The following is an 18938-nucleotide window of genomic DNA, read 5'->3' as shown; positions in this document are numbered from 1 at the left end:
TATAATATATTTATTATTTAATTAATATATAATTTAAAAAAATTGATAACTCACGAAACAAATATGATTCACTTACTTTATAATTGATTTGATTTACTCAAATTCAATTTAAGCAAAAATTCACTAACTCTACTACTATAAGTCTACTAGTATTACTATTCTACCATATTCTCATTCCGGCCTACACTTCTAGATTAGGAGTTAGGTGTCAGCCCCCATCTCAACCTATATTTTATATTTTAATAAATTAAGTTGTTTTTATATGTATCTAATAAATATAAAATAATATAGAGTTACTTTTATAAAGAAAAAAGTAATTATATTTAATATTTAAAATTATCCAATTCAGAATATATTTGTCATATTCAAAAAATAGCGCGACAATATCATTAAAAAAAAAAAAAAAGAAAGCAAGCAAAAGTGTATAATTTAGGCCAAATTTGAGTATAAGTGTGAATACGTTAGGTGTGTGCATTAAATGAAAAATGAAAAAACACAAGGTATGATGAAGTTTTCATCTTGAGCTGCTTTCAACGGCCACGATTGAGTGCTGAAAACAGTTCCAGGTCATTATTACTTCAATAATTGCTATGTATCAGAGAGCAGTACAAAGTAGAAACACAGCACTGGAATCTGGATACATGTATGTACACTCGCACACCACATCAACGGATTACGGATACGGATACAGATACGTATATATCACCGACTCCCTCAAATCTATCCATCCACAAATACTTTGATTGCATACCAAGTTATTCCCCTTTTCTCTTTCTCCCGCCTCGCTTCTTCTTCCCGCGTTTTGTCTTTTCATCCATTCTTCCCAGTCCCAGATACCCAAGGTTAGATTCAAGAAACACTTTGCTCTGTTGTTTTTTGATTTTTCCAGTTTTCTTTTCCTGTTTATATGATAATGACCATCTTATCTTTTCTGGTGTTTATGTCCATACCTTTTTGGGTTTATTGATTACTTTTTTTGATGCAGAGGGTTTGATTCCATTTCCATGTACTGTTCTCAACTCATATAATTTCATCTTACTAGTGTAGTGCGCCTATTTTATGTTGTTGCCTCTGATGTTGGGGTGATTTTGTTGTAATTTAAGGTCCAAGGTTTTGTTTTTCCTCCTTTTGGTGAACAAGGGTTTTTGCTGTTTGGGATGTTGTACTCTTTGTGTTCTTGTATTCTACGTGTATATGCAGATGCAACTGTTTGTCGCGTGTGCTGCGGATCAATTCTACATGGGACCTACAATTTTCCTTAAGCAAAGAAAGCTTCTTTATACTGAATAAAAAAATCAAGACACTCAATGGAAGGTGCCCCATTGAGGATTTGATCAATAATTATAGGGAAGAGAAACCAGAACTCTTTGATGACACCTTCTCCTGTTACCCAAACGTTCCTCGTGCTTTGATTCTATGTTTTCTATATGATGGAGCATTTTGATTTGGTTTATTCAGCTTTTGACTTGCATTAGTGGGAATCATTCAATGTATATGTTCGTTGCTTTTTCTGCAGATAATTTAATTCCTGAAGATGGGGGGAAGTGCAATTTATGATGATTGGGAGTTTGCCTCTCCTGTTCGTACTGTAGTTTTGGTTGGGCGGACAGGTAATGGGAAAAGTGCAACAGGCAATAGTATCCTCCGGAGGAGGTCATTCAAGTCAATATCTAGCTCAGCTGGTGTTACTAGTACTTGTGAGCTGCAGACGACTGTATTAGAAGACGGCTTGATTCTTAATGTCATTGACACTCCAGGTCTGCTGCTATTCGGTATTTCTTTGTTTATGAGAGAAAGGTAGAATATAGGTAATAAAATGTGAACAATATCTCTGAAGAAAATACACAAAGATGCAAATTCCATAGACCAACCAGCTTTCATATGCCTTTTATTCTTTGTGCTCACTAGAAACAATTGCAATTTGCAGGGCTGTTTGATTTTTCTGCAAAACCTGAATTTATTGGGAAGGAAATTGTTAAATGCATCACTATGGCAAAGGATGGTATCCATGCTGTTCTTGTGGTCCTTTCAGTTAGATCTCGTTTTTCACGAGAAGAAGAAGCTGCTGTTGAGAGCTTGCGGGAATTTTTCGGTAGCAAAATTGGTGATTATATGATTCTGGTTTTTACTGGTGGTGATGACCTTGAAGAAAATGACGAGACTCTAGATGATTACTTGGGGCGTGATTGCCCTGAGCCTTTGAAGGTAGAGCATGTCAAATTGTGATATTCATGTATATTGAGAAAGACAGAAAGATCTATGTGATTGTATTCTTTACTTTGGATCGTGTTTCTCCAATGACTTCTCAAATAAGCTGGGCTACTTTCGTTTTCAATCTTTTCTTTCTTCCTCAGTGATTAAGGTCCTTTCCCAATTTTTCTGGTCATTGAACAGGAAACTCTGAGAATGTGTGGCAACAGATATGTTCTTTTTGATAACAAGACAAAGGATGAACTCAAGAAAGCTGAACAACTGAAGGAACTTCTTTCCCTTGTCAATGCTGTTGTAGATAACAATGGTGGGAAACCATATACAGATGAGCTATTTTTTGAACTGAAGGTGAGTGTCTTTTTCACACCACTTTGTTGTAGTCCCTGGAAGATGTTAATGGTGAAATTGAAGTTTATAATGCCTCTTTTGTTCTTAAACAGGCGGGAGCACTGAAACTGCGTGATCAAACTGCTGAGGTTAATTCCTTGGAGGGATACTCCAAACAGGAGATATCCGAATTGACGGAGCAATTCAATAAGTCGTACGAAGAGCAGCTTAAGAGAATAACTGAGATGGTATACATGGTCACCTGACCTGCCTGCTCATTCTACTATATCCAATTTCTTTTTCCTGCTTGACATGAAACTAACCAGCAGCAGATGATGAATGTTAATTGTCTATAACATGGAACAGTCACGCAGTATATTAAACGAACCAGCAGCTGATGCTGAATGTTAATTGTCTATAACATGGAACAGTCACGCAGTATATTAAACTTGGCTTTGCAACCTATTTAAACAGTTTCACATCTGTGGATAATGTTGTTTACAGGTTGAATCGAAGCTCAAGGAGACTACTCATAGGCTTGAACAACAATTGGCGGAAGAGCAGGCTGCTCGACTCAAGGCAGAATCTATGGCACAAGCTGCTCAAATGAAATCAGATGATGAAATACGGAAGCTCAGGGAGCATTTGGAGAGAGCTCAGAGGGAGACTGAGCAGCTCCGGAAGCAAGCTGAAAGTGGCAGATGTGTTATTTTGTAAACCAAAATTAAGCATCATCATGTATAGTTTTTTTTCCCTCCCCTACGGATCTACTCACAAAATCGAGAATGCTTGCATTTGCAACTTCTGTCCTTTTGCATTCACCCTATTGAGACGAAGGGTACTGAAATTATGGCTTTGTGGTTAAGTTTTTGTTTGACGCTGAATGTGTAGCTTCCATGAGTTGCATATTGGGAATTTGTTTGGAGTTGTCCTTTGAATTCCATCAAGTTAATAAAGGAGAAAAAAAACATAGAATTCCTTCTCATTCAGAAACAACATGATTAAAATCTAGATGGTAGGCTGCACAATGTTCTTAGAGTTCGCAAGAGCAAAACTAGCTAAGTTTCTACGAACCATCAGACCTGAAAACATCAAAATTAAATGTTACTTGAGATAAAGTATGATGCCAGGAAGCATTCATGGATAACACGTACGTGATAAGAAAGAGTAGCAAATTAAACACAAACACATTAAAACAGTGGATTCATGTCTTAAAAGCCACAATGCCCTATTAGATAGAAACAAATACTTATAAGTTATTCAGGACTTGTCAATCTCCGACTCCCATGAATCTCCAGAGACACTGATTATAGTTACCTGTGTCAAGAATATTAAGACAATTACAAAAATGGATTCATCATACAGATGCTGTAAATATTATTGAAGTAATTTGTATATATATATATATATATATACCCGAGATGAAGAGTCTTCTTGTCGGGAACAGGATAGGCAGTAACATTCTCCATCATGTTCAGTTGGAGCACATTGCGAGCAAGATAAGCCTGGAATGCAAAGTCTTGTCCAGAAGGCATCATGCTAAGTTGTTGAAGCTTCTCGTTTTCTTGTATCTGAAAGTACTCACAATGTTTTTTTTATATACTTCAACATAATAATAATAATACCCATGTTAATGGGATTATTTATTCAGATTACCTTTGCTCTAAGGCAGGCATTTTCCTGCTCCAGCTGAATTTCCTATTGGGAAAAGACATGTTTCGGCAAGACTTAGGGTCATCAATTAGTAAGTTAAAGAAAATACATATCACTGTTCTGCTAATTCAGCAACAATAATAGTTGAAACAAGTTTGAGAAAAATTTACCCTCTTCTGCAGATTCTCAGTTTCAGCAAGTATCAGTTCATGCTGTTCCAGGAAACAAGAGTTGTGTATATGAGCACGAATATATAAATGGTACACCAACTTCAACTGACAAACATATGTATCATAATCGTCCTATATATAATTAGAATCAAAGATGAACCTTATTGTCACACACCACTTGTCAGGTTCACACATCAATCATTATATCTTTTTGTACTTGGACTTTGTTCATGAAACTTCCTACTGTGGCAAGGTTGCAATTGCAGGTTTCAACATGATTGTTCTAATTTCAATTGATGAGAATATGGGTATTAATTAATTACCTTCTTCCCCCTAATTCTTGTGATGCCTCTTTCAAGCCTACTCTCGAGCTGCTTCAACTCTTTCACATTTAAAGAGCCCAAGCTTTCACCCATAAGATGCCTGTGCAAGAGTATATATAAATACTTAATTACTTGTGGAGAATATATATCATGATCTTCACTAATTTGATTTCTCAGAAAAGGTTCTTCCCTTTCTTTGATCATTGTTTTTCGCGTTACAACATATAATATGCATATGCAAGCTTGCTCTCTTCAAATAATTACCTGTTGGAGCTCTGGAGCATCTGTATTTGCTGACGCAGCTTCTTGGACTCTTGTTGATAAAACTGCATTCATTGAATCAAAATATACGACATAAAAAATTTGCATGGCTTAATTTGCTCTCACAATCATGTCATTTTTGTTGTTTTAGCTAAATTCCCGCAAACAATTTGATAATTGACTTACTTGAGCGTTGATCTCTTGAGTAGTGTATGCATTTGAACTATCTGCAGTTGCTTTCTTGTACCTATCAATAGTTGATCTAATGCTGCGTACACAGAATATTGCAAATATATACGTTCAGTATATGTAATTAGATGCACCGAAATTAACTTCAAATACACAGCTCATACATTACGTATCAAATGACAATAAAAGAAAAGGCAAAAAAAATAAAAAGAAAATCATATATAATAAGTTACTACAAAGGAGACAAACATAATCTTCCCATTTGACTTTGTTCGGACAGATTAAATTTCTAAAAAGCAAAGGTAAAAAAGAGAGAGTTGACAGTTGACGTAGAAAGTGGCCTGGAGCTGGCCCTAGACACAACATATATATGTTTAAAGGGGTATTTGATTTGAAAACCATAATTGACCACAACGTCAAATGATTTGATAAAAACCTACGAAGAAACCATGCAAATGCTGAAAAGACAAAAAGAAATCCCATGAAAGGTGACATGTTGAAGTGAGAGAGCACAATAACCTTCCTTAAAGGCTTCAATAGTTCCATCAACACCTCATACTGCAGCAGCATAATAAATATATATATACACAAACGGGCAGAAAAACTGATCTAGAAAAAAACAAACCAAGAAACTAAGTTTAAGATTGACCAAAAACTTACCTTGGTTCCTTTTTTCATCAGATAGACCAAAAGTATGTTGTTCTTTATTTTTTCCCTTAACTTCTTTGCATGCATGTTCTAGTCTTAGAAACCAATGTTTTAACTTCCACTTGAAAGCTAGAAAAGGAAACCATAGGAAATGAATATTTCCAGCTGATGTAAGTTGGCTGACTATGAGGGCCTGTTCCTTAAAGCAGCACTGAGTAGAGTTCTCTCAGATTAGACCACATATGTGTTTCTTTGTAGCACAGTAAAAGAAGAAGAAGAAAGATATAGACATTTGATTAAATTAATGTTTGGTTAGTGTTTCTGTAATGGGAGTCTAATTTGGTGATAAGCCAATCATAAAAAAAAATGAAATGACGTTTCCTTTCTCCTCATGCAAAGCCAACCTCTTATACATTAAGTGCCACTTTCTGCAAAGCAATCTACTAATCTTTTCTGTCCTCCACACAGACACACACACACATATATATATAATTAACATTTTTATTTTTTAGGATTTTAAGCAAGAAAAAGAAATGCTTCATCAGTTTGTAATATAAGGGAGTTAATTATATGTATGCATGCAATGAAGTGCTGCCCCTCAAGTTTTGATATATTTTTGGTCCGTGACCATATGGACAAGTGAAATGGAAACCCTAAAAAGATTTGAGGTACAGTACATGAGTTTAGTTTCTGTCTCCTTTATTTCCTTTGTAATGCAAAATAGTTTTTGTCTCCTTTTGTATGAAAAGTGGACAGAGAAACAAAGCAATCAGACATATATATGATTGTCATGAAAACCTTTATCGTGAAACACAACATTAATTGATGATATATTTATATTGCTGGACACACTTTCTGTTGGAAAACATGAACAAAAGATTGAGGAGCTTTGTAATGCTGGAATTGGATAACATTGGAAATCCACATATCAAAATAAACTGCCAGTCCCAAACAACATAAATGTGAAAGCATCACAAGTCCTCATCTTTCCCACTGCTGTTTTAGATTATTGTGTCTGTGATATGGCAGATATGCTTTTGGATGATGAACCTTAAGTTTAGTTAATAAATATGATTCATTTATATAATAGGTAATAACAAACTTATATAATCTTGTTTAATCCCAAAATATATGTGCTTACTTTCTTTGAAGTTAATTATAAATTTCATTCAACAAAGATTGATGAGTTAATTCAAGGGCAATTCTGCAAGAATTAATTAATAATGGAGTAGTGAGAATTACTTATTGTTGGCATACTCGTAGACGCGGCCACGGCTGGAGAACACAATTAGTGCAACTTCAGCATCACAGAGAACTGAGAGTTCATAAGCTTTCTTCAACAGCCCATTTCTTCGCTTGCAGAATGTAACCTGTCGGTTGGTGTTGTTCTCAATCCTCTTGATCTCAATCTTTCCCCTTCCCATTTTGGAACCCTAGTAGACGGACGTTGTCATTCACAACAATATTTCTAGTAAAATGCTGACATCTTAAATAAAATTTGTTGTATGAAATAAATTCCCAGAGACATACATGATCAGTTTTGAAGTGAACCAAAATAACTAAATCAAGTACTGGAATATTAATCAGGGAAATAAAAATAATTACTAGATCTTGTCTTTAGCATATATAAAAGGATGCAATTTATAATTCTTTAATTAGTGGCATCATGGGAAGAAGAACAGCTTGTACAAGAGGCAAATGAAATGGTTTTCTACTTGAAAATTTCAGATTTAATTGAGAGCAGCTCCTCATGAAAATCACTTACATGGCCGGAAAAGATCAAAGATGTATGAAGAGAAACCAGATTTGTGTTCAAACACAAAATACAGTGGAAATGGAGGGTGTTGCTAAAGGATAAAATTTCGAGAAACTTATTATGACTCCCGTTTGTCTTTCATGTATAGGATGCTGTAAGAAAGCACAGAAACAAGAAACTCTTTCTGTAGAAGAAGGGAGTAATTGGAGAAAAACAGGCAGGAAACTGAAAACCATGGAAGGAAATACATCAAGATTCTTAAGGATTTCCTTCAACATGTTTAGCTGTAATATGTAACAACAACAAATATGATTTCATCATAATTAAAGAGTTGAACATTGAAGGATTTTAGTTGTTGAGAGAAAGGGTCATCATCTCATCGGACAAAGAAAAACAAAAGAAAAAAAAAAAACCCATGAAACAGAAAAAAAGAAATCTACAAGAAAACAAGAATTGGTGAGTCATAGCAGCAGATCTACCACACTTTGATCAAGAACTCAAACAAATAATTTTGCAAAAAGTAGGAAAGAAAACATTTGGAAGTGTGCCCAAATGCATGGAGAGAAAAATAAATTGAATTGCAGAATAACAAAAGGAGGTAATAGCTAGCGATTCTTCTACATGATATTGTTTCTCTTTCCTTTTGTTTTTTGTATTTGATGTGTTTCCCATAAGATGATCGTCATCTGTATGACACACAAACCTGGCTTCTTCGGAAAATATTGCTATTTTCCGGTGAGTAGAATGCTTTGCCGAAAGCTTACACGAATTCCCAACAATCCCTTCAAACTTGCCCTTTAACTCAGGTTCTTCAATGAATCATCATAGCCCCCCTTACATATACTTGTTTCTTTCTTTGTATATGCCTAGCTTTAGCTCATAGGTTGGCATATACGTACGTCTTTGTTGTATGTACATATTCTGTGTGTGTGTGTGAGAGAGAGAGAGAGAGCTGGCAAAGACAACGACATGCTTTCCATATATGAACCAAGCGTGATGTTGTGGGATACTGATTATTAGCAGCTCTGCAGTGAGTATGCTCACCAAAAACTGCAATGGAGTTTGCCTTTTTCCATTCGCAAAAACTGTTAATTCCACTTTCCTCCCTTCAAATATTGCCTTTACCTCTATATGCCCCTCAACTCTCAACATGTTACAAAAATAATATATATATATTAATATAAACTTCAAGGAAAATTCATTAATTCCTATCAAGTAATATATATTAATTGAAGTTGCATGTTTAATTATTCATAATATATATTAACTAATTCAAGTCATTTACAAAATTATATATCATAGTCCATTTTTCTGAATTTTTAAATTCCAAGCATTTTGGTTCTCAATGTATAATAAAACTTTTAAAATTATAGAATAAAATTGTCAACACATGGCTAAAATTGTAATTTTCCGTACAAATATATGTATGTGTATACATAATTCGGTTCATTTCTTAAAATTGCAAGAATTTAATTCTCTGGAGTAATTATTCTTGGAATTTCTATAATATTATCTTATAAAAATTATAATTTTGAATTGATATTTAATTATACCATACAATAAATTAAAACACACAATTACTGAATGTAGTTTTAATTAAGAAGGTGTTTGTGATATTTTAAACATATATATATACACTTTAGGAAGGTAAATTAATTAAAAAAAGAAAAGGGCATGCATTTTTATGTTAAAAATTGATCAACGGTATGTACCTTTTTGAACTTGATGATAAATGCCATAAAATACTTATATGGGTATATACATATGTTTTAAGGGTACAAAATGACAATTAATTTTTTAAAAGAATTATTTATTTTAGTACATTTACAATATATATTAACCCATCAGATTAATTAATCATATATATATATATATATAAACCCTTGTGGAAGGTCAAACTATATATACAACATATATATATGTAGACAGTTTTTATGAAAAATTGTAACTTTAATCGAATGTGAATCAATTATATCATAAATATAATATATTTATCGTATAATTAATATATAAAAATGTTGGTTGAATGAAATGGGATTTAGATAAAAAGTTGTGAGTTGGGAATATTGGAAGCAGTTATGGAGGGTTGGTGCAGTCCACGTTGAAGCCACTATTATATATACGTACGTACATTAATTGGAACTTGGGATGTAATTAACTATCCATTTCAATCCAAATGCATATTAAGTAACTCCATTTACTCATCTCATTAACTACTAATTACCTATTAATTTGGAGCTGCCATTGCATCATCAACTACTAATTCATACCAAATTTTAGTTTCAAAACAATCATCACCAAAACTAATGCATATATATATATATATATATATACCATTGCATGCTCTCTATCTCTCTCTCTATCTCTCTCTCTATATATATATAAATCTTTCTAGAATTAATCAAAAAATAGTACAAGTTGATCAAAATTAAGCAAAATATTGAATTAGTAAATTACGATCAGAAATTAATTAATCTGTGCCTACCTCGCCCGCTTTACCTATAATTAATTACTTAATTAAGTTTGTAATAACTTGGGTATTTGGGTGTGACATGAACATGAACAGTAGTGTATCAAATAAAGATATGATCATCATGATGACGATGAAGTGATGATGATAAGATTAATCACATTAGAAAAAACACCTTTTTCATCATTACTTGAATTCTTCACTATTTAGAATTCCCTTGGTACGTAATTATAGTTTCTTTTTTATTTAAGAATATTTGCAAATATAGGCTATAATTAAACATATATACGGACTAACTACATTATACATCCTCCAAATAAAGAATGTTTGATCATAAATTAATATTGTCAATGTATCGCCAAAGAAAATGAATTTGGAAGTGCAAATTTTGGGCATGACTTGGAAATTGAAGAAGAACACAATGAAAAACCCTAATTCCAAGTTGGAAGGTCTTAAATGGAATTGAAAGTGACTTGTGTGGTCCTAAATCCTAAATCCTACTGGTAATGTGGACTCATCTGATTTATTATTGACCGCATCGCTTTCAACTTTAATGTTTTTTCACATGCTTCGAAGCTCTTGCTAAAATCTGAATCCAATATTTGATTTCCTTATATCTTTTCTATGTCAATAACCATGCACCATCTCTTCTACCCTATCAAATACAACTATTTTTTTATTTTCTATGTCTATACCATGAAGCCCAAAGGATAGGCCCAAAACCAACATCCACTCCATTTGCGATAAGAATATGGTTACATCAACACAAAATCATAAGCTACTTGGTCATGATTTAATGCATGTGAGGGTTGTATATTTGTATGATCGCATTATCCATATAACAAATGTTGCAGTTTACAAGAAACTATGTTTAGTTTGTGTTATGGCAGAGCAGCAGACACAAAGCTTCTTATTCTCGTACAACATTCTCCTAATATGCCTGCGCAAGAGAACAAAAACCCAAGAGAATTCACCAAAAATGCAACATTTCTGAGTAATTTGGTTCAACTTCAAATATTACCACAGGGGACCCAACAAATTACTGCATACTAATGTCTAAATGAAGACTATATATATAAACAAGGTGATTCTTTGGAAATAACCTAAAGGAGGAGAAGATACAATCTTAGATCATGTATAGAAAAGGAGTGTCAAGAGTGGCACCCCACCTCCGTCTCGTTTATATCTCAGTCAACAGAGAAGCCATATCCAATCTCAATCCCGAATCCCAAGTTCAACCTCCAGTTCATCATCTTGTTCAAAGAGCTTTAGAAGGCGTGCGTGTTGCTCTTCTCTCTTCTTTCTTTGCCACAGCTTGAACAGGAACACAGAGAATGCACCCACGGCTAAAAGCCCAAGGCATATAATAAGGATTTCCAACCCAGTGGAACTTCTAGATGACTTCTTACTTGCAGCTTTGTTCTCGTTGGAAGAACTTGATGTGGATAAGTTGTCAGCCAATCCTACATAGACAACACAAACATTCAACAATTGCCCCTAGCACATTAAAACATATTTCAGACACAAAAGTAAAAGATCTTCAATGGGAAAACTGCATCTGAAAATCCCTCCCAACCTACAACTTGTAATTCAGAAGCTGCGTACCATGAAGATCTTGATTCCAACTATCATTACTTGAGAAAATAATTTAGATCCAGATGCTATCCGAAATTACTAACTGTAGATGGAGACATAAACAAAAAGAAAAGATAATAGGTGATATGTTCTACTATCTCAAACATTTTAAATAAACTATTTGTATGTAACACGCTGGAAGGTATCGAACATTTTATACTATCTAAATGCAGCATGCTCAAGAAACTAGGGATCTGCACAGGCTCGACCCAATTGAGGCGTATTTGAGCCTCGCCCGGAGTCAAAGCAAGCCCAAGATTGTCTTTCAGCTAGTACATGTCTAAGCAAGCCCCTCAAAGATTAAGCACCAAATAGCAATGTTAGTAAAAATTTCCTGCTCAACTTCACCTAGGATTCAGCTTATTGAAGTTTGACTACAACAAGAATTTGAATAGCTCAGTCAGGAATACTATATCTACCTAAGCTTTTAGTGTTTATAAACAGCCTGCATCAAAAGCTCAAAGCTTTACCTATTGCTCGATCTTCAATTACTTAATCATCAACTCAGAATCAAACCCTTGCCTAAGAACACGGATCAGATAATTTTAAGGCAATCATAATCCAAAACTTGATAATACACAATAAGCCAAATCACCAATAAGGAAATAAAAGATAAAATTTTTAAAAACAGTTGCAATTTTCCTTCTTTTATCATCTGTTGTGATAAAAACAAAATCAATCCACAGTCAAGATTCTTGTTAGTACGGGATTCATAAAAAGCAGAGCCCGTAAAGGGGATCAAAGATTTAACCTTAAAATCACCAGTTGTAATGTTAAATCGGGATAAGAAATGTCAACACAATTTTGCTGACAAATCCAAAGAACAAACAAGAAAAGGAAATCTTGATATATCAAATTAGATACCCGAAATCAAAGGTGATAAGAAAATCAAGAGAAGAGGGCGAGACCTGGAATTAGCAGAAGAGCAAATGAAGATAAAAGGCAGGAGAAGAATCGCAAAGAGGTGCGACTCGTGATTCTACTCATTGCTTATGCTTCTTTCTCCTCTTCTTCTCTGTCAATTCTTGCGTGCGCGATATTTACTTCCAAAACTCGCAAGATTTGTTTCTGGGCTGAGTCGTTGAGGGGCTGCAGTTTGGAAAGAGGTAGGAAGAAGAATAGATTAGATTAGACCTCCCACTCCCAAGAACTGCTCTGTTTTGTGTTGTGTTAATCCTACATTTTTCCCACTAACACAAAATTCCTCTTTTAAATTCTTTTCTCAAATTTTTATGTTCTTCATGTTTTAAATTTTAATCTCAGCAATAAAATGTCCCGATTATTTATTTATTTAATATTAGCAACAATTTTTTTATTAAATTTTGAAAATATATATTTATCAACTTAATTCGGCCTAAGTCCTTAATTAGTTCAAATAATTCAAAGCTAATTTCGTACTGCGTCTATACAGTATTATTAAGTGTGAGGAGTAGGGCAGGTATCTTGAAGTTCACTCTCTATCTAAAAAATAAAATAACAAGTAATTATTTTCATTTTTTTCCTTTCTCTCAAATTCTTTTTTTTCTTTTTCTCTTCAACCCCGTTTATTTTATATCATGAGTTATTTTAATAATATGTATAAAAACAGGCTGGTCTAAAGAGGTTTGAGCAATCCAAAAAAGAAGAAAAAAACAAGAAGCCGAGGAGCAAGAGAGGAGGTCCAAGATATCCCTCAACTCGGAGGCCTAGGACATCCCCGACGCAAACTATTATCAAAGCTTGCTAAACATTTGGTCCCAGAGGCCCACACATGTGGCAGCTCACTCTTCTATGTAACACATCATCAACCTAAGTGTCAACAGCTACTTTGGACCGTATCAGCCTTAGCAATGAGGACCTCCCTAGCGGCTCAGACTCCTTACAGATGATGGTCTCCCAAAACAATAAGGACTCCTGTTAGAGTACTCCTAACTACAGATAAGGTTGATTTATTCCTTGTCCCAACTAATTTTCGCAAAATTATTGGAAGTGGGATACACTACCAGCGGACGGGGGCACTCCCCATATAATTACAAGCTTACTCCTCTATATACTTTTCTCACTCTCTATACATCCCTATCACGTCCTTCTCACTCTCTAAACACTTATTCTCTAAACTATTTCTTAAGCTCTATGTAAGTATATTATCAGTTTTCTTACACTCTTCATTTAATTTATTCACCATATCACGATTTTCAATCATATTTATTTGCTTATTGGCTTTATTCAATCTCAAATCCAATAATAACTTGAGTATAAGAGTGCTAACGCTTTTTTTGTGAGTTTTTCTTTAGGATTTACATTAGTTTCTACCCAAGTATCGAACGATTGTTCAAATTCATTAGATCCGTGCGTTTATTGCACGCATAAGACGAAATAAAAAAAAAGTTATGATAGTTGTATCATGTTTATTAAGACTATTTGAATTGAATAATTGAATCCGTTTATTCCACCCAAATAGTAATTAGTATCATGAGCGGACCTTCTTAATGCATAATCAATATCTTACTTTTCTATATTTGAATGTCTTTATACATTATATATATATATATATATATATATATATTTGGAGTTCAAAGAATTCATTGTTTAACATTTTGCATTTTAAATTTAATTAAACTTTTCTTAATTGTAAAACAAATATTTTAACTACAACAAGTTAAATTATAATTAATAAGTTAAATATGTCAAAATTTATTATATTGTACAAACTTAAGATTAAGAAACGAATGAATATAATAAGTACACAATAACATTTCATGTAAAATATTTTATTAGTTTGGTAATTAACTATTTCAAATTTTAGATAAGAAAGAGCAATTACATATATGTTTTTTTAGAAAAAATATGACAAAATCTATTTATTCATTATTTGCTAACTTTTAGTTAAGCATTTACGCCGTCAAATTATTTTCAAAAGTATATAAAAGCTATTGGGATATTACATTTGTTGTTTATTTATTATATATTAATCTATTATTTTATTTTCAAAAGTGAATTTACATGAAATTCATTTGCGTATTTATTACACTCGACTCAATCATTACTTAACTTTAAGTATATAAAATATAATAAAAATTTAAATTTATTATAATTAATATATAGTTTTTCCAATTAAATTTAAAATATAAATATTAAAAAAGATATCCTCTAAATTAAAAATATATTATTTAAATTAATTATAGAAGATAAGTGACAAAGTGCAGTTAACCCCTTTTTTTTCTATACAATATCTTGTAATTCCCTCTTTCTCTCATATGTTTTTTTTGAGAAAAAGTGTTGTGGTTGGTAATTCACTGAATTGCCCTTGAGGGTTGGTGCAGGAAGTAAAAGAATTCGGCATATTCTCCCACTCAAATAGGTACCCCTGCACTACCGCTATACAATCAAACTATATATCCACCACAAGAAACCCTAAAACCTCCTCTTTCTCTCGTATACCCTTCACTATCCTTTCCCATCAGCCTCTGCAGCACACGGCTTCCTGGTAAACCCTTTCTCCTCATTCTTCCCTCAAAACCCTTTTGATCTGTGATTTTGCTCAACTTTTTCTAGAAATTTTAGGGCCCTTTTCAGCCTGCAATTCTGTTTATTTTCTGATGATTGATACTACTTGTTTCTTATTTTTGAATTTTCAGATTTCTGTGGATTGAGAGAGTGAACAATTTGATCTTGTCAAGCCATGGCTCTGGTGAGTGTACCCTATTTCCTGTTATTGTTTTTTCCTACAAATTTTTGCTATGTTAGTGGCGGATCTGTTCTTTGTTTTTGAGTAAATAATATAATTTAATCGGTTATTTATGTAGTTGTAAATTAGATTTTGTACTTGTAGTGGGCCTTGTTAGAAATTGCATTGATGGTGTGCCTCTGGTGCTCACATTTTCCTTTTTCGTTATTTCCCTCTTAACTTGGATTGAAGTGTTGAATTTTCTTTTCTCATAGTGTTGAAAGATTTTTTTTTTTGTTTAAGAGAATAAGTCAATAAGGGCTTCATGCAGAGTCCCTGTTTTAGTTCTTTGTTGTGTGGCGTTCGCCAGAAATTGTACTTCTGGCCGATCCTCTTTTCCTCTTCTTTTTTGTTCTATGACAAGCATGTTGTTCGATGAGTTAAAATATTGGATAGTCAGCAAAGTCTGACAAATTTAGACTACCAGGTTTTTTGCAGTGATTTGGGTTTTTCCAGGTTATTGACCTTATTTGGTCTTCTATTCAGGTTTTGCATTCCTCTCCAAACAAAAATGCGTACAAGGCACTAGTTGCAGCAGAATATAGCGGTGTTAAGGTTGAGTTGGTAAAGAATTTTGAGATGGGTGTATCGAATAAGACCCCGGAGTTCATCAAGATGAATCCTATTGGAAAGGTATGAAGTAATAATTAGAGAACTTTTTGTCCTAATTATGCAAAATCTTTGCTGCATTCCTGAGTCTGTATTTCACCATGCAGATTCCTGTGCTTGAAACACCTGATGGCCCGATATTCGAAAGCAATGCGATTGCACGCTATGGTAAAACAACTTCCAGATAAGTTTGTGTTGTTGCTGTAATATAACTTGATCTGATGTGTCTCTTGCTTGTTTTATGCAGTGGCTCGATTGAATCCTGATGGCACTTTGTATGGCTCTTCCTTGATTGAATATGTAAGCATCATTGTTTGGCTTTTACTGTTGGAATTACTTGTGTTTTACTGATCTTTGATTCATGATCCACAAGTTTTATTGAGTATTCTCATTTAGCCCACCTCTTATTTGGTTGTCGGATATTACAGGGCCAAATCGAGCAATGGATTGATTTTTCTGCTACCGAGATTGATGTGAGTCTTGGTAACTGGTTATATCCACGACTTGGTTATCGTGTATATCTGCCGCCGGTATGTTAAACTTGTTGCAGTCATTCTGAATCCATATGCTTATCCTAATTTGGTTGCTTTCAGAAATGTTCGCGAGTATTACTTAAAAAAGAAATTCTATTCTCCCTTGTGTACAGGCTGAGGAGGCTGCAATTGCTTCACTTAAGAGAGCTCTGGGAGCTTTGAACACCCATCTTGCCTCTAACACCTACTTGGTTGGACATGGTGTTACGCTTGCTGACATTGTTATGGTTTGCAACCTGGCTTATGGATTTAAGACAATCATGACCAAGAGCTTCACCTCAGAATTTCCACATGTGGAGAGGTATGTTTGGACCTTAATTAATCAGCCAAATTTCAAGAAGATATGGGGTGATGTTACACAAGCAGAATCTATTCCACCTGTTGCGTCCAAGAAACCAGCACAGCCAAAAGAATCTGCAAAACCTAAGAAGGAGGAACCAAAGAAGGAGGTTAAGAAAGAAGAAGTTAAGCCCAAAGAAGTAGTAGAGGACGAAGAAGCACCTAAACCAAAGGCAAAGAATCCGTTGGATCTTTTGCCTCCAAGTAAGATGATTCTAGATGAATGGAAGAGGCTTTACTCTAACACCAAGACCAACTTCCGCGAGGTTGCTATCAAAGGTACTTTGGTATAATCTGCTTCTGATCAGATGCTTTTTGAAATTGCTCGTATTGATGAATCCTTTTGGAACATATGTATGCCCCAATTTTTTTCGCTCTCCTCTTCTTTGGATGTCTGGAAGAACTATTTGATTCTGAAGGAGCATGATATGAACTGATTCTTTCACCAATTCAGAGTTGCTGGTTGTCATTGCCTTGTCTTTTTTTTTTCTTTTTTCTGGGCTTCCTTTCTGGTTCAATGGTGATACCCTTACTGCAACTATTAGATTGATTTGGGGCTTTCTACCATTACTATTTTATGCTATTTATAGTGTATTTGCATGTTAAACGCTTTGGAGGAGTGACCTCAGATGAAAAAATGGAGACCTGAAAAATCCTCAAATGGCCTATATTTTGTTATAGAGTTACTGTCGCATGGGCAGGTGTTTACTTTAATTAGGGTAAAATTGATTATTATGATATTTTCCTATGAGGCTCATGGTGTGTATTGTTTGCAGGTTTCTGGGACATGTATGATCCAGAAGGATACTCTCTTTGGTTCTGCGACTACAAATACAATGATGAAAACACAGTGTCGTTTGTCACTTTGAACAAGGTGAGTGGTTTTCTGCAGCGAATGGATTTGGCACGCAAGTATGCCTTTGGAAAGATGTTGATTATTGGTTCAGAGGCTCCATATAAGGTGAAGGGATTGTGGCTCTTCCGAGGGACAGAAATTCCTCAATTTGTTCTAGATGAGTGTTACGACATGGAACTGTACGAGTGGAAGAAGGTGGATGTCAACGATGAAGCTCAAAAGGAGCGTGTCAATCAGATGATTGAAGATGCTGAGCCGTTTGAGGGCGAGGCTTTGTTGGATGCCAAGTGCTTCAAGTGAAGAAGATACATGGACTTGCATTTCTTCTATCTATGGTCACCTGTAGCAGTTCGCTGGTGTAGCCTATCTTCATTTTGTCTTGCTACATTCTATACTATCCTTGATTTTGTTCAGCTCAAATTTCTTCAGATTAACAAACCTGCATCTTAATTTTGTAACTTTTTTCTTTTTAATTTATTATGAGTTGGTATGCATTAGTGTCCTGTTATATCCCGACTCCAAAATGTTTTTAGATTAAGGGGTAACTTGGGCATGCTCGTCTTAGTCTCTGTCGCTCATTTTCTTTGGGTGCTGAAGCGCTTTATGGTTTTATCATTATCATTGTCATTGTCATTATTGGCATTTTGATAAGTCAGCTCTTGAGGTGTTGTCGTTATTGTTTTTGGGATTTTGATAAGTCAGCACTCTTGAGGTTCGATGTCTGATATCTCTGTTGATGCTGAGTAGATTGTCATCCTTGAAATGTAAACGAAGGTCATTTACCAGGTGCTAAAAACAAAAATGAAGTGGCGGTGGTATGGAAAGGTGACCCACTCCTATTTCAAAATAATAAGTTCTTGTCTGCGATTCTGATTTTGTTATGAGCTGCAAGTCTTATTTTTTGATTCTACATATTGGAATTTTTGCAGTTTTTTAACTAAATAAAAAACACCATTGATAAAATTATTGGTTTCGTAAAAATCGCTCGTGTCCTTTTCTTGTAAAATTGTCTTTAATTTTGTAGGCTTGAATTTGAACACGCTGCAAATATCTACGTACAATATTTGAGAGTTGAGAGTGAGAAACTCAGTACTTCTAACTCAGGTGGTGTTCCCCTGTGCTGTGCTGTTCAAGGTATGGAAAAACACCAGTACATATACAAGTTGAGGCCTGGAAACCCACTGTTGATGCAGTTGCTGAAAATGCCAGCTTTTCTCTATAGACAGATATATTGTCACTGAATGGTTTCAAT

At 34.3% G+C, this 18938-nt stretch overlaps 4 protein-coding genes across 7 annotated transcripts; 2 read left to right on the top strand and 2 right to left on the bottom strand.

The window, feature by feature from the left end:
* The first annotated feature begins 616 nt into the window (after window positions 1-616).
* On the top strand, window positions 617-3422 carry LOC105175321 (immune-associated nucleotide-binding protein 9). Its single transcript, XM_011097736.3, has 6 exons — window positions 617-842; window positions 1517-1757; window positions 1928-2205; window positions 2395-2559; window positions 2652-2786; window positions 3043-3422. The coding sequence occupies exons 2-6, from the start codon at window positions 1535-1537 to the stop codon at window positions 3253-3255; spliced, it is 1014 nt and encodes a 337-aa protein (XP_011096038.1). The 5' UTR covers window positions 617-842; window positions 1517-1534; the 3' UTR covers window positions 3256-3422.
* Window positions 3423-3621: 199 nt separating this feature from the next.
* On the bottom strand, window positions 3622-8403 carry STK (K-box region and MADS-box transcription factor family protein). Of its 4 annotated transcripts, none has more exons than XM_011097708.3 (9): window positions 8242-8403; window positions 7025-7215; window positions 5132-5213; window positions 4949-5010; window positions 4685-4784; window positions 4362-4403; window positions 4195-4236; window positions 3955-4109; window positions 3622-3855 (listed from the first exon to the last, which is right to left on the bottom strand). In XM_011097708.3, exons 2-9 carry the CDS (start codon window positions 7204-7206, stop codon window positions 3852-3854), a joined length of 669 nt encoding a protein of 222 aa, XP_011096010.1. In that variant the 5' UTR covers window positions 7207-7215; window positions 8242-8403; the 3' UTR covers window positions 3622-3851. The 4 variants fall into 4 exon arrangements, with proteins under 4 accessions (XP_011096010.1, XP_011095997.2, XP_011096026.1 ...); XM_011097695.3 differs by lacking the exon at window positions 8242-8403 and adding an exon at window positions 8160-8235; XM_011097724.3 differs by lacking the exon at window positions 8242-8403 and adding an exon at window positions 8018-8128.
* A 2574-nt stretch (window positions 8404-10977) lies between these two features.
* LOC105175289 (uncharacterized) lies at window positions 10978-12833 on the bottom strand. Its single transcript, XM_011097681.3, has 2 exons — window positions 12552-12833; window positions 10978-11471 (listed from the first exon to the last, which is right to left on the bottom strand). The coding sequence occupies exons 1-2, from the start codon at window positions 12628-12630 to the stop codon at window positions 11224-11226; spliced, it is 327 nt and encodes a 108-aa protein (XP_011095983.1). The 5' UTR covers window positions 12631-12833; the 3' UTR covers window positions 10978-11223.
* A 2139-nt stretch (window positions 12834-14972) lies between these two features.
* LOC105177512 (elongation factor 1-gamma 3) lies at window positions 14973-18194 on the top strand. Its single transcript, XM_088877465.1, has 8 exons — window positions 14973-15109; window positions 15261-15313; window positions 15836-15982; window positions 16066-16126; window positions 16206-16258; window positions 16387-16488; window positions 16605-17109; window positions 17607-18194. Exons 2-8 carry the CDS (start codon window positions 15305-15307, stop codon window positions 17984-17986), a joined length of 1257 nt encoding a protein of 418 aa, XP_088733591.1. The 5' UTR covers window positions 14973-15109; window positions 15261-15304; the 3' UTR covers window positions 17987-18194.
* Window positions 18195-18938: the final 744 nt, after the last annotated feature.

The sequence above is a fragment of the Sesamum indicum genome, linkage group LG2, assembly GCF_026168435.1.
Source record: "Sesamum indicum cultivar Baizhima isolate 11 linkage group LG2, ASM2616843v1, whole genome shotgun sequence".
Lineage (NCBI taxonomy): Eukaryota > Viridiplantae > Streptophyta > Magnoliopsida > Lamiales > Pedaliaceae > Sesamum > Sesamum indicum.
This window is presented reverse-complemented; position numbering and strand designations above follow the sequence as displayed.